This window comes from Pseudophryne corroboree, chromosome 1 (genome assembly GCF_028390025.1).
Source record: "Pseudophryne corroboree isolate aPseCor3 chromosome 1, aPseCor3.hap2, whole genome shotgun sequence".
Taxonomy (NCBI): domain Eukaryota; kingdom Metazoa; phylum Chordata; class Amphibia; order Anura; family Myobatrachidae; genus Pseudophryne; species Pseudophryne corroboree.
This window is the reverse complement of record NC_086444.1, coordinates 526,645,440-526,659,738: the sequence shown is the minus strand read 5'-3', so window position 1 is coordinate 526,659,738 and position 14,299 is coordinate 526,645,440. Positions and strand designations below refer to the sequence as shown.

The following is a 14,299-nucleotide window of genomic DNA, read 5'->3' as shown; positions in this document are numbered from 1 at the left end:
CTTCCCCTAGGGTGTCACGTTTGCCCAGAGGGTAGCCCTATCTATTCTCAGGGATCCTGCAGATAGCGTGCACATTCTGGTACACTACTCAGACCGGCGATTGTGTCGGCATGGGTTTATAGCGCTGGGGCGGCGTGGACAGGTACCTTATCAGCAGAAATTGAGACCCTAGTATGTATGTATGTATATATATATATATATATATGTATATAGAGAGATATGTATATATATATTAAAGATGCTGTCTTAAGAGATATATATAATCAAACATGCCCAAAGAGACATGAGTATACTGGGTCCTAGAGTCAAAGCTATGTCGATTTCTGCTTGACGTGTCCTGTAGAATATGCAATGGACAGATGATGCCAACTTAAGTGGCATATGGAAGGCTGAGGATTGTGTGGAGAAGGGTTCTCGGACCTGGTCTCCACGGCTATAGCTGGTAATTCGGATATTTTGCCTTATATTCCTGCACAGCCTAGGAAAGCACGTCATTATCACATGCAGCTTTTCGAACAAAGAAACAAGAAAGGCCGAGATGCGTCCTTTCTTGCCAAAGGCGGGGCCAGAGGAAAGAAGCTGCTCAACACAGCTAGTTCCCAGGAACAGAAGTCCTCCCCGGCCTCTATGAAAATCCACCGCATGTCGCTGGGGCTCCACAGACGGAGCTAGGCCCGGTGGGGGCACGCTTTCGTAAGTTCTGCAACAAGTGGGTTCACTCCCTGTTAGATCCCTGGACAATAGATATTGTGTCTCATGGATACAAGCAGGACTTTGAGAAGATGCCTCCTCACTGACGACCCTGCCGGCTTCCCCCCACGAGAGGGAAACAGGGTTAACTGCAATTCACAAATTGTATCTTCAACAGGTGATGGTCAAGGTTCCCCTCCTTAGACAAGGAGGGGGTTATTATTCGACCATGTGGTAGTCCCGAAACCAGACGGTTCGGTCAGACCCATATTGAATTAAAATCCCTGAACATATACCTGAAAAGGATCAAGTTCAAGATGGAATCGCTAAGAGCGGTCGTTACAAGCCTGAAAGGGGGAGATTTTATCGTGACTCGGGACATAAAGGAGGCATACCTTCATGTCCCCATTTATCCACCTCATCAGGCGTACCTCAGAATTGCGGTACGGGATTGTCATTACCAATTTCAGACGTTGCCGTTTGGTCTCTCCACGGCCCCGAGAATATTCCCCAAGGTAATGGCGGAAATGATGGTGCTCCTGTGGAAGCAAGGCGTCACTATTATCACGTACTTGGACGATCTCATAAAAGCGGGATCAAGAGAGCAGTTGCTGAACAGCGTATCACTTTCTCTGGAAGTGTAACGGCAACACGGCTGGATTCTATATATTCCAAAATCGTAGTTGGTTCCTACAGCTCATCTGCCTCTCCTAGGCATGATCCTTGACACAGACCAGAAAAGGGTTTATCTCCCGATTAGAGAGAGCTCAGGAGCTTGTGACACTGGTCAGGAATCTATTAAAACCAAAACAGGTGTCCGTGCATCACTGCACTCGAGTCCTGGGAAGGATGGTGGCATCATACGAGGCCATTCCTTTCGGCAGGTTCCATGAGAGGACCTTCTAATGGGACTTACTGGACAAAGTGGTCCAGATCACATCTTTAGATGCATCGGTTAATCACCCTATCCCACGGGGCCAGGGTGTCTCTCCAGTAGTGGCTGCAGAGTATTCACCTTCTCGAGGGCCGCAGGTTCGGCATTCAGGACTGGGTCCTGGTGACCACGGATGCAAGCCTCCGAGGGTGGGGGGCAGTCACTCAGGGAAGAAGTTTTCAAGGGCTGTGGTCAAGTCAGGAGACTTGCCTTCACATCAATATCCTGGAACTAAGGGCCAAATACAACGCCCTAAGTCAAGCGGAGACCCTGCTTCGCAACCAATCGGTGCTGATCCAATCAAACAACATCACCACAGTGGCTCATGTAAACCGCCAAGGCGGCACAAGGAGCAGGGTGGCGATGGCGGAAGCCACCAGAATTCTTCGATGGGCGGAGAATCACGTACGAGCACTGTCAGCAGTGTTCATTCCGGGAGTGGACAACCGGGAAGCAAACTTCCTCAGCAGGCACGACCTCCACCCGGGAGAGTGGGGACTTCATCAAGAAGTCTTCGCGCAGATTGTAGGTCGGTGGGAACTACCACGGGTGGACATGATGGCATCCCGCCTCAACAAAAAGCTACAGAGGTATTGCGCCAGGTCAAGAGACTCTCAGGCGATAGCTGTAGACGCACTGGTGACACCGTGGATGTTCCAGTCTGTTTATGTGTTTCTTCCTCTCTTACCCAAGGTGCTGAGAATCATAAGGAAAAGAGGAGTGAGAACAATACTCATTGTTCCGGATTGGCCAAGAAGGACTTGGTATCCAGAGCTGCAAGAAATGCTCACAGAGGACCCATGGCCTCTGCCTCTAGGGCAGGATCTGTTGCAGCAGGGACCTTGTATGTTCCAAGACTTACCACAGCTGCGTTTGACGGCATGGCGGTTGGACGCCGGATCCTAGTAGAAATAAGGGATTCCGGATGAGGTTATTCCTACGCTGATAAAGGCTAGGAAGGACGTGACGGCTAAACATTGTCACCGTATACGGCGAAAATATGTTGTTGGGTGTGAGGCCAGGAATGCCTCTACAGAGGAATTCCAGCTGGGCCGTTTCCTTCACTTCCTACAGTCGGGAGTGACTTTGGGCCTAGAATTGGGGTCCATTAAGGTCCAGATAAGGTCCAGAGCTTTGAAGATTTATGTAGCCAGAACGGCTTGAGTCAGGAAAACTGACTCGCTGTTTATCCTGTATGCATCCAACAAGCTGGGTGCTCCTGCTTCAAAGCAAACTATTGCTCGCTGGATCACGATTCAGCAGGCTCATTCTGCGGCTGGCTTGCCGCCTCCAAAATCAGTAAAAGCCCATTCCACAAGGAAGGTGGGCTCTTCTTGGGCGGCTGCCCGAGGCGTCTCGGCATTACAGCTTTGCCGAGCAGCTACTTGGTCGGGTACAAACACTTTTGCAAAGTTCTACAAGTTTGATACCTTGGCTGAGGAGGACCTTGTGTTGCTCATTCGGTGCTGCAGAGTCATCCGCACTCTCCCGCCCGTTTGGGAGCTTTGGTATAATCCCCATGGTCCTTACGGAGTCCCCAGCATCCCCTAGGACGTTAGAGAAAATAAGATTTTACTCACCGGTAAATCTATTTCTCGTAGTCCGTAGTGGATGCTGGGCGCCCGTCCCAAGTGCGGACTTCTTCTGCAATACTTGTATAGTTATTGCTTAAATAAGGGTTATGTTATGGTTGCATCAGGTTTGTCTGATGCTCTGTTGTTGTTCATACTGTTGATTGGGTATGTTATCACAAGTTATACGGTGTGACTGGTGTGGCTGGTATGAGTCTTACCCTGGATTCCAAAATCCTTTCCTTGTAATGTCAGCTCTTCCGGGCACAGTTTCCTTAACTGAGGTCTGGAGGAGGGGCATAGAGGGAGGAGCCAGTGCACACCAGTAGTACTAAATCTTTCTTAGAGTGCCCAGTCTCCTGCGGAGCCCGTTTATTCCCCATGGTCCTTACGGAGTCCCCAGCATCCACTACGGACTACGAGAAATAGATTTACCGTGAGTAAAATCTTATTTTTATACATGGTAAGTTTACTTTTTTGGTACATTTGATCTGTAGGCATATTGTTTTGATTTGTTATAATGATTTCAGAAATTGTCACAAAGAAGTCCAGCGTTGCCTACTTATGTGTGAATTTACTGGAGATCAACGCCTCAGCAATTTATTTGGATGGGTACACATTATCCAATTATCAGGTGGATCATTTTAAAGCGTGTCATGATTTTACGTCATGCTTAAACATTCCGTTCCTCAATCTCCTGATCCAATTACAGAAATAACAAAATTGACAAAAGATTGCTGGCTTTTTTAAAAGGGTACATTCTGCCTGGATAATCATTGTAGGGTCAGAGTTGATTTGCTCTGCACTGTGGCCAGCTTAAGGGCAGACATGTGACTAATTGCTCTGCCCTAAGCTTAAGGCACAGAAGATGCACTTAACACTGAGTTTTCCTCACAGCTTCACATAGCAAGTGCTCTATTTATGTTATCATTTTTGTAGCATATAAATACATTTTATTTTCAGCTTGTCTGTACCAATCTCGATGAACTCAGGGAATTGATAAAGAAAATAGATGGAGAGTTTAAAAGTTTGGAGAACAATAAAAAGAAATCGGTAAGATTATTATTATTATGATGATATGACTTTGTTTTTGCAACCATCAATATCTTAATATTGAGGGGTTTTTTATGTTTGTTTACACATACTTTTGTTGGGTTCTGGTATAATATGTCGACAGTGTCAAGGTTGACAGGTTCAAAAGGTTGACATGGAAATAGTCTACACATGAATAGGTTGACATGAGTTTTTTATGTCAAATTTTACCTTGCAGCACATGGACCCCCAAATTATTGCACCGTGTCTCTTTCCATGTTACTTTTCCCAATCATAGTCCATGGGGATGGTAACGTATGTTAAAGTTTTAAAAAATGAAACCATTTAAAAAAAAAATAAAAACTCATGTTGACCAAATGCTGTTCTGATCATTAGATCATGTCGACCATATGCATATTGATAATTTGGTGTCGACCTTTTAACTGTCGACCTATCATCCGGATTCCCCTTTGTTGTTAGTTTCACTATGTGCATGTAGTCGATATTTGTTAAGGATATATATTCTTCTTTTTTTTTTTTTTATACAGTAAGTCTGAGTTTCATTTAAATGACACAATTCATGTTAATATTTAACTGGTCCAATGCCTCATGTTTTGCTATAACTCACATAATCAGAGATGACATCTAGGGCCTGATTCTGAGCCAGAAGCTGTGTGTGTATTACTCCTGTGACTTTATGCAAATACTGCTACAAGCCCTTCCACGGGTGTACAGCCGTACGTCTGACTGTGCAAGGACTAAGACGCCAACTTTCAGCATCTTTAGTTTCTTAAACACTGCTCACATCATTGAAACTTGCTGCAGCCCTATGGCTGGTGCAGATTATCCATCTGTGTATGGCTTCCTATGAGGAGGGTTCTGCGTCTCTGTGTGCAACCACTGTCAGTGACACCCATAACAGGCCCATAAGATGTACCATCTACGTGGGTCCGCTTAGCCACCTCCCTGTCACCGCCCAGGAAAGCACAATATGTTTCTGAGACCGTACGCCTCAAGCGTAACTGCTACTTTGTGTGTATGAAATCTGGACGCATACATATGAAAAACATGGCTCTACGGCGTCCCACACCACCGATGTGTCAGACTCAGAATCAGGTCCCTAATATAAATTGAATCTATCATAGGGAGTACGCTATTCATATGTAATATGCTAGTGATTTTAATACATGTATAAATACATTAAGGAATGCTTTATCCTTTATATACATCACTTTTATATATCTGCAAAAATAGTTACTAGACTATCACTCTGGTATTAAGTCAGAGACATGTATATATAGCTGCTTCTTTTACATGAATGATTTGCATTTCATGCTGGCAGTTAAGTAGCAATTAAGAGATTCTCAAATCGTGTCTGAAATGTTAATGTTTTAGGTAAAGTGGCACACCAGGAGACAAGGTGTAAAAGAGCTGCATAGCACCTTGACGCGTCTGTTAAATGAACTGTTGCCATGGGAACCAAAGCTACTGAAAGCTTTCCAAAGAAACCGGTAACGTGCAAAGCATTTTAAACCTAGTAAATGAGACATTTATTTAAAACGGGGGGGAAAACTATTTTGTTTTTCAAAAATTCTGTATAATTTAAAAATCGCATTTTGATGTTGTAAAAATGAGTTGCATGAGATGATCTCGATTACTAATAGAAATTATCGAAAATAATAACCTAAAAAGTATTTATTAATGATACAACTACTCATACAGCTATGGCTGAATTGGCTAAGCAGAAGAATAACATCCAGGCAGGGCTTCCAAACTAGTTTTGAGGTCCATTAAAATCTAGATTTTAAGTGTAATTATACCCAGAGCACAATAAATAATACTGGACTGGAGTTCAGAAACACTGCTCTAAGGAAAAGCAGAAACTCAGGGGTCTATTTACTAAGCCTTGGATGAAGATAAAATGGACTGAGATAAAGTACCAGCCAACCAGCTCTTAACTGGTATTTCACAGTCTGGCTTTGAAAAATGACAGTTAGGAGCTGGTTGGCTGATACTTTATCTCTGTGTACTTTACCACCATCCAAGGCTTAGTAAATAGACCATCACTTAACTGGCTAATATTGTTTCCAAAAACATCTTGTCATTTTTTTTTATGATTGAAGTAGGTCAAGAACATTTATTTAAAACTTATCCAACGCTATTTTATTAAAAAGAAAAAAAATGATATACAATATATACTGTGTACGTGTGTGTGTGTGTATGTATTATATATCCTATCCGTTTAATAGATAGACAGTGTCTAGTTAGACAGTCAATAGATAGACACCATATATTAGACAGACATTAGGTCGACATGGAAAAGGTCGACAGGTCAAAATGTCGACATGGAAAAGGTCGACAGGTCAAAAGGTCGACATGGAAAAGGTTGACAGGTCAAAAGGTCGACATGGTCAAAAGGTGCAGGTGGGCTGGGTAGTCCCTCTGAGATAGGAGCCTGCTGGAAGATTATCTGCCAGCAGCTGCCGAGTGAATGTTTCTTACTGGTCACATCAAACACAACCATGTTAAGAAAAGCCCAGTATGGTGTGTTGACATCTGTTGTGACCATGCCAGGAAGGTGGTTCAAGCCTTAAGGCCCCCATCCACTAGTCAGATTTGGGCAGTTTTCTTCAGATTTCGATGCATCTGACCGTCATATCTGAAGAAAAGTGTCACATTGGATGGCTCTTCAGATCCAATGCTCACTCCCGTGTCAGATATGTCTGAACTACAGATCTCTGAGGCTGCCCCAACTATTTATTTGAATCTGAAGAAAACAGGTGCACATCGGATTGTTTTTTTTACTTCAGATGTATCTGATCAGATTCATCTGAAGCGTCACTTGACTGGCATCTCCCTGACCACTCCCACCCACCAAGAGGTGGAACAGTGGCAGCAGCAGCATCAGATAAATCACATTTAGCATGTGTGCATCAGATATATCTGATGCGATCTGGCACATGATATATTGCATCAGATATATCTGAAGTGAATGTAATGAAAATTAAAGCCAGGGTCTGATCCGATTCCCGGGACGCTCCCTGGAGAGTTCAAGAGAAATCTGATGCTATCTGTAGTTCAGACAAGTCTGAGTAGTGGATGGCCACCTTTATAGTACTTACAAGCTGCTTGACAGTGATAGCTTGGTATAGTTCCACTATACACGTGTTAGACATAGAACATGGTTTGTGCTATTTATCATTATTTAATTTGATTTTAGTACATGTCTCTGGCGCTCTGACAGCTAATGCTACCATTTGTATGTCCCCACTGTCCAGTAACTGACATTTCTCCCACATTCTTTCCAAATGCAGAGCACGCCTGAGAAAGGACTATGATGATTTCCAAAGTCTAACAGATTCTGAGAATCTTACCAGGGAATCATGTTCTCGTGAAGATAGTGTGGCAAACAAATCTCCAAGTTCTGTAGATAAACCATTTGAACTTTGTCACCAGGAAATACAGAAGAACGAAGGTCTTGGTATGATTTCAGAATAATTTTTAAATGCGGTTACTAGTGGAATTCTGTACTGTCTTTTTTTCAAACCTGTCAAAGACTCTAGAATAGTATATTTCACCCTTTTTGCTGCCAAAAAATTTCCAACACAGGTTAATAGAACATAATAACTTTAGGACATTCATTTCAGTTTAGTTTGACTTGTGACACTGACTTACAGATGTAGCTCATAAAAACATCACACTTCTAAAAGACTGGAATACAAATAGGTCAAAATATGAGGCCTGTATTATTACACTGTAATACACAATATGTATGTGATAGTCTGCTCAAATCAGGAAGATGAAGAAAAACAGGTTTGGAAACCTGATTGAATGTGGGCAACAAAGAATAATTCAGAGTTGTAACCGGTGGGAGAAACAGATTCTTTGGGTACACAGAGTTAAAGAGACAGACACACGGTACAATACATTATTGTTTTATTCTCAAAAATATGATTAAATTGATCAGCAATAAACAATTGGATACTTATCAACGCATCGTGCTCTTCACAATATCGTCACACTCATCCTGCACAATTAAGCTGGTTGCCACTCAGGAAATCCTGGCCATGCAAGGGGAAGTAGGCTGTTCTGCAGTACACCTTGCTGAGGTTCTTTTGGTCAACCCCTTGCTGGATCAGAGTGTTAATAAGGGGGAGTGGATTATGGAGACGCCAATATTCACAGAGTGGGGAGATGCAGGGGAAGTAAAAGGATGTTATAGCCTTACAGATGATAACATGGAGTGATATGAGTAAAAGTTATTTCTTATACATGGTGATTAATGAATGAAAGGCAATACTGTAGGGAAATAACAGAAGGAAATGCAAAAGTTTAAGTTGAAATTAACTGTTCTCAGACCTCCTTTAGTCTTATTGTTTAACTGTTACGTTATACACTTTGTGATTAAATCATGCAGCTAACCTGTAAAGGAGCGATTAGGTTTTGGTACTCCATTGCACAAGACAATCGGGTTATGGAGAAATCTTCGGCACACACTAAGTGGGAGGGGGATTTGGCATGCTCCTTTTCCCTGCAGCAGTGGGAGGCGATATCGCTCTCATCCCATAAGATGTCCAAATGCACGAACCACATAGAGATGCACTATAAACTATTGCATAATCTCTACTATACTCCTATTAAATTACATAGAATCTGGCCTACGGTTTCTAATCTATGTTGGAGAAACTGCTCGAAGAAGGCCGACACCGTACATGTTTTCTGGTCCTGTCCAAAACTACGCCAACTATGGAGTGAGGTGTTTACTCTACTCTAGCTTCCAATGTTCTTCATACTCTCCTCCAGATGTCCCCTTCCCTGGCTTTATTACATACCTACCCTATAGATTTACCTTCTAGAGACCGATACGTACTTGGTCACATTTTTATCGCCACTAGAGCGGCAATTGCACAAGACTGGAAGAAGCCTCCCCCCAGTTTCTAAAATTGTACGGAAAGTACAGCATGCTCTTCAAATGGAAACCATGGGCATACCTCCCTCTTCTGGGGTTCACTCCCCAGTGGGTAAATGGGCTCGCTGGCAGGAACATATGTCATCAGAATCTGGTGCGAATTTGATATTTGAGTCGGACTAACTCATCTTTCACTTCTTCTCTATTTATATATGGCTGTTGTATAATGTATTGAATAATACTCAGTGTGACTATCTAACTTTGTTTTGTATACCTGGACTTGAAACCCCCCCCCCCTCCTCTTGTATCCCACCTAACCTCCATTTTCTTTTTTTTGTACCCCCTTTCCTCTTCCGAGTTTGAGCGGAACAAAAATTCTAATAAAAGTTACCAAGTTAAAAATATACCAAAAAAATCATGCAGCTAACCCACTAAAATAGACAGTTGACCCCTTGACTAAATGTTAAGATACACTATATCTGATTAAGGCACAGGCTACATCTGTCCTAACTGGTCAGCTGATCAAAGGAAATAAATAGTCTACACAGTGCTATGTAAAAGCCAAGCTAGCATGGTATAAACTATGCATCACTGAACAACATCTCAAACACAGATAATAACAATTGCATTCAAGTCATGATATTACTTTTAAATAGTCAAAGTAGTTGCAAATTCCTGTACACAGATAGGGGAATAGCAGCAGTAGCAAGAGAGTCAGGGATGAGTGTGGTCAGGTTCAGTAACCGAGTTCTGCTTCACAATCAGACAATTAGTATAGAGAGTAGCCAGAGAAAGAAACCAGGGAACGTAAGCCAAAATAGATACACAGGAAAGACTATCACAGAAGGTAGATAAACAGCTAATCTCTGGCATACAAGACAATCACCTAGTTCTGATCTGCTTTATACAGCCAGTGGGCAGGTACAGGGGTAATCCGATATGGTTTGGGAGTGGGGCAGTGGTAGTTTAATCTCCCTTGCCCACTAATTGCTGGCCCGGCCCAGCAGTATGAGTACCTAATACTACACCCCTCCTCTAAAGGCGACATTTCAGGCACCACAGATTTGGTAGATATTTTGAGATGAATATTCAAATCCGTGTTGGTACACGTACTATTTCTTTTGGCTCTCAAGAGCACTCTTCTATTGCATATCCTTTGATAATACTAGAGGCCTTTGGAAACATCAGAGTCCAAAATCCTTTTCATAGCAAATTTATCTTGCTCTTATATCTTTGAGTAGCATTCTAGTAGAAGAGGGGAAGCAATTTTCAAGATATGCAAAATATTGTATGCTCTTTTCTCTAACGTCCTAGTGGATGCTGGGGACTCCGAAAGGACCATGGGGAATAGCGGCTCCGCAGGAGACTGGGCACAAAAGTAAAAAGCTTTAGGACTACCTGGTGTGCACTAGCTCCTCCCCCCATGACCCTCCTCCAAGCCTCAGTTAGATTTTTGTGCCCGAACGAGAAGGGTGCAGGCTAAGGGGCTCTCCTGAGCTGCTTAGTGTAAAAGTTTAAAGTAGGTTTTTTTATTTTCAGTGAGACCTGCTGGCAACAGGCTCACTGCACCGAGGGACTAAGGGGAGAAGAAGCGAACTCACCTGCGTGCAGAGTGGATTGGGCTTCTTAGGCTACTGGACATTAGCTCCAGAGGGACGATCACAGGCCCAGCCATGGATGGGTCCCAGAGCCGCGCCGCCGTCCCCCTTACAGAGCCAGAAGACGGAAGAGGTCCGGAAAATCGTCGGCAGAAGACGTCCTGTCTTCTATAAGGTAGTGCACAGCACTGCAGCTGTGCGCCATTGCTCTCAGCACACTTCACACTCCGGTCACTGAGGGTGCAGGGCGCTGTGGGGGGGCGCCCTGAGACGCAATAAAAACACCTTTTTGGCAAAAAATACATCACATATAGCTCCTGGGCTATATGGATGTATTTAACCCCTGCCAATTTTTACATAAAAAAGCGGGAGAAAGGCCGCCGAAAAAGGGGCGGAGCCTATCTCCTCAGCACACTGGCGCCATTTTTTTCCTCACAGCTCCGTTGGAGGAAGGCTCCCTGACTCTCCCCTGCAGTCCTGCACTACAGAAACAGGGTAAAACAAGAGAGGGGGGGGCACTAAATTGGCATATAAATATATACAGCAGCTATATTAGGGAAAAACACTTATATAAGGTTATCCCTGTATATATATATATAGCGCTCTGGTGTGTGCTGGCAAACTCTCCCTCTGTCTCCCCAAAGGGCTAGTGGGGTCCTGTCCTCTATCAGAGCATTCCCTGTGTGTGTGCTGTGTGTTGGTACGTGGTGTCGACATGTATGAGGAGGAAAATGATGTGGAGGCGGAGCAATTGCCTGTGTTAGTTTTGTCACCCCCTAGGTAGTCGACACCTGACTGGATGGTCTTATGGAAAGAATTACGTGATAGTGTCAGCACTTTACAAAAGACTGTTGACGACATGAGACAGCCGGCAAATCAGTTAATACCTGTACAGGCGTCTCAAACACCGTCAGGGGCTCTAAAGCGCCCGTTACCTCAGGTGGTCGACACAGACCCAGACACGGACACTGACTCCAGTGTCGACGGTGAGGAAACAAACGTATTTTCCAGTAGGGCCACACGTTACATGATCACGGCAATGAAGGAGGTTTTGAACATTTCTGATACTACAAGTACCACAAAAAAGGGTATTATGTGGGGTGTGAAAAAACTACCCGTAGTTTTTCCCGAATCAGATGAATTAAATGAGGTGTGTGATGAAGCGTGGGTTTCCCCCGATAAAAAACTGCTAATTTATAAAAAGTTATTGGCATTATACCCTTTCCCGCCAGAGGTTAGGGCGCGTTGGGAAACACCCCCTAGCGTAGATAAGGCGCTCACACGCTTATCAAAACAAGTGGCGTTACCGTCCCCAGATACGGCCGCCCTCAAGGAACCAGCTGATAGAAAGCTGGAAAATATCCTTAAAAGTATATACACACATACTGGTATTATACTGCGACCAGCAATCGCCTCAGCCTGGATGTGCAGTGCTGGGGTGGCTTGGTCGGATTCCCTGACTGAAAATATTGATACCTTGGACAGGGACAATATATTATTGACTATAGAGCATTTAAAGGATGCATTTCTATATATGCGAGATGCACAGAGGGATATTTGCACTCTGGCATCAAGAGTAAGTGCGATGTCCATTTCTGCCAGAAGAGGATTATGGACACGACAGTGGTCAGGTGATGCGGATTCCAAACGGCATATGGAAGTATTGCCGTATAAAGGGGAGGAGTTATTTGGGGTCGGTCTATCGGACCTGGTGGCCACGGCAACGGCTGGGAAATCCACCTTTTTACCCCAAGTCACCTCGCAGCAGAAAAAGATACCGTCTTTTCAGGCTCAGTCCTTTCGTCCCCATAAGGGCAAGCGGGCAAAAGGCCACTCATTTCTGCCCCGGGGCAGAGGAAGGGGAAAAAGACTGCAGCAGACAGCCTCTTCCCACGAACAGAAGCCCTCCCCCGCTTCTGCCAAGTCCTCAGCATGACGCTGGGGCCTTACAAGCGGACTCAGGCACGGTGGGGGCCCGTCTCAAGAATTTCAGCGCGCAGTGGGCTCACTCGCAAGTGGACCCCTGGATCCTGCAGGTAGTATCTCAGGGGTACAAATTGGAATTCGAGACGTCTCCCCCTCGCCGGTTCCTGAAGTCTGCTTTACCAACGTCTCCCCCCGACAAGGAGGCGGTATTGGAAGCCATTCACAAGCTGTATTCCCAGCAGGTGATAATCAAGGTACCCCTCCTACAACAGGGAAAGGGGTATTATTCCACGCTGTTTGTGGTACCGAAGCCGGACGGCTCGGTGAGACCCATTTTAAATCTGAAATCCTTGAACACTTACATAAAAAGGTTCAAGTTCAAGATGGAGTCACTCAGAGCAGTGATAGCGAACCTGGAAGAAGGGGACTATATGGTGTCGTTGGACATCAAAGATGCTTACCTCCATGTCCCAATTTGCCCTTCTCACCAAGGGTACCTCAGGTTTGTGGTACAGAACTGTCACTATCAGTTTCAGACGCTGCCGTTTGGATTGTCCACGGCACCCCGGGTCTTTACCAAGGTAATGGCCGAAATGATGATTCTTCTTCGAAGAAAAGGCGTCTTAATTATCCCTTATTTGGACGATCTCCTGATAAGGGCAAGGTCCAGAGAACAGTTAGAGGTCGGAGTAGCACTATCTCAAGTAGTACTACGACAGCACGGATGGATTCTAAATATTCCAAAATCGCAGCTGATTCCGACGACACGTCTGCTGTTCCTAGGGATGATTCTGGACACAGTACAGAAAAAGGTGTTTCTCCCGGAAGAGAAAGCCAGGGAGTTATCCGACCTAGTCAGGAACCTCCTAAGACCAGGCCAAGTGTCAGTACATCAATGCACAAGGGTCCTGGGAAAGATGGTGGCTTCTTACGAAGCGATTCCATTCGGCAGATTCCACGCAAGAACATTTCAGTGGGATCTGCTGGACAAATGGTCCGGATCGCATCTTCAGATGCATCAGCGGATAACCCTGTCTCCAAGGACAAGGGTGTCTCTCCTGTGGTGGTTACAGAGTGCTCATCTCCTAGAGGGCCGCAGATTCGGCATTCAGGATTGGGTCCTGGTGACCACGGATGCCAGCCTGAGAGGCTGGGGAGCAGTCACACAGGGAAGAAACTTCCAGGGCTTGTGGTCAAGCATGGAAACGTCACTTCACATAAATATCCTGGAACTAAGGGCCATTTACAATGCCCTAAGTCAGGCAAGACCTCTGCTTCAGGGTCAGCCGGTGTTGATCCAGTCGGACAACATCACGGCAGTCGCCCACGTAAACAGACAGGGCGGCACAAGAAGCAGGAGGGCAATGATGGAAGTGGCAAGGATTCTTCGCTGGGCGGAAAATCATGTGATAGCACTGTCAGCAGTGTTCATTCCGGGAGTGGACAACTGGGAAGCAGACTTCCTCAGCAGACACGATCTTCACCCGGGGGAGTGGGGACTTCACCCAGAAGTCTTCCACATGATTGTGAACCGTTGGGAAAAACCAAAGGTGGACATGATGGCGTCCCGCCTCAACAAAAAACTGGACAGATATTGCGCCAGGTCAAGGGACCCTCAGGCAATAGCTGTGGACGCTCT

The 14,299-nt window shown here is 44.8% G+C and overlaps 1 protein-coding gene across 2 annotated transcripts in view; it reads left to right on the top strand.

Annotated features, from left to right (window-relative positions):
• BRD10 (bromodomain containing 10) overlaps positions 1–14,299 on the top strand; it is a 134,223-nt gene that overhangs the window by 113,269 nt on the left and 6,655 nt on the right. Inside the window, exons 5-7 of one of the 2 annotated variants that reach the window (XM_063913994.1) lie at positions 4,159–4,248; positions 5,623–5,738; positions 7,542–7,702. In XM_063913994.1, coding sequence (XP_063770064.1) covers positions 4,159–4,248; positions 5,623–5,738; positions 7,542–7,702 — 367 coding nt within the window. Of the gene's footprint in view, positions 1–4,158; positions 4,249–5,622; positions 5,739–7,541; positions 7,709–14,299 lie in introns of both variants that reach the window. The other variant, XM_063913993.1, reaches the window with a different exon arrangement.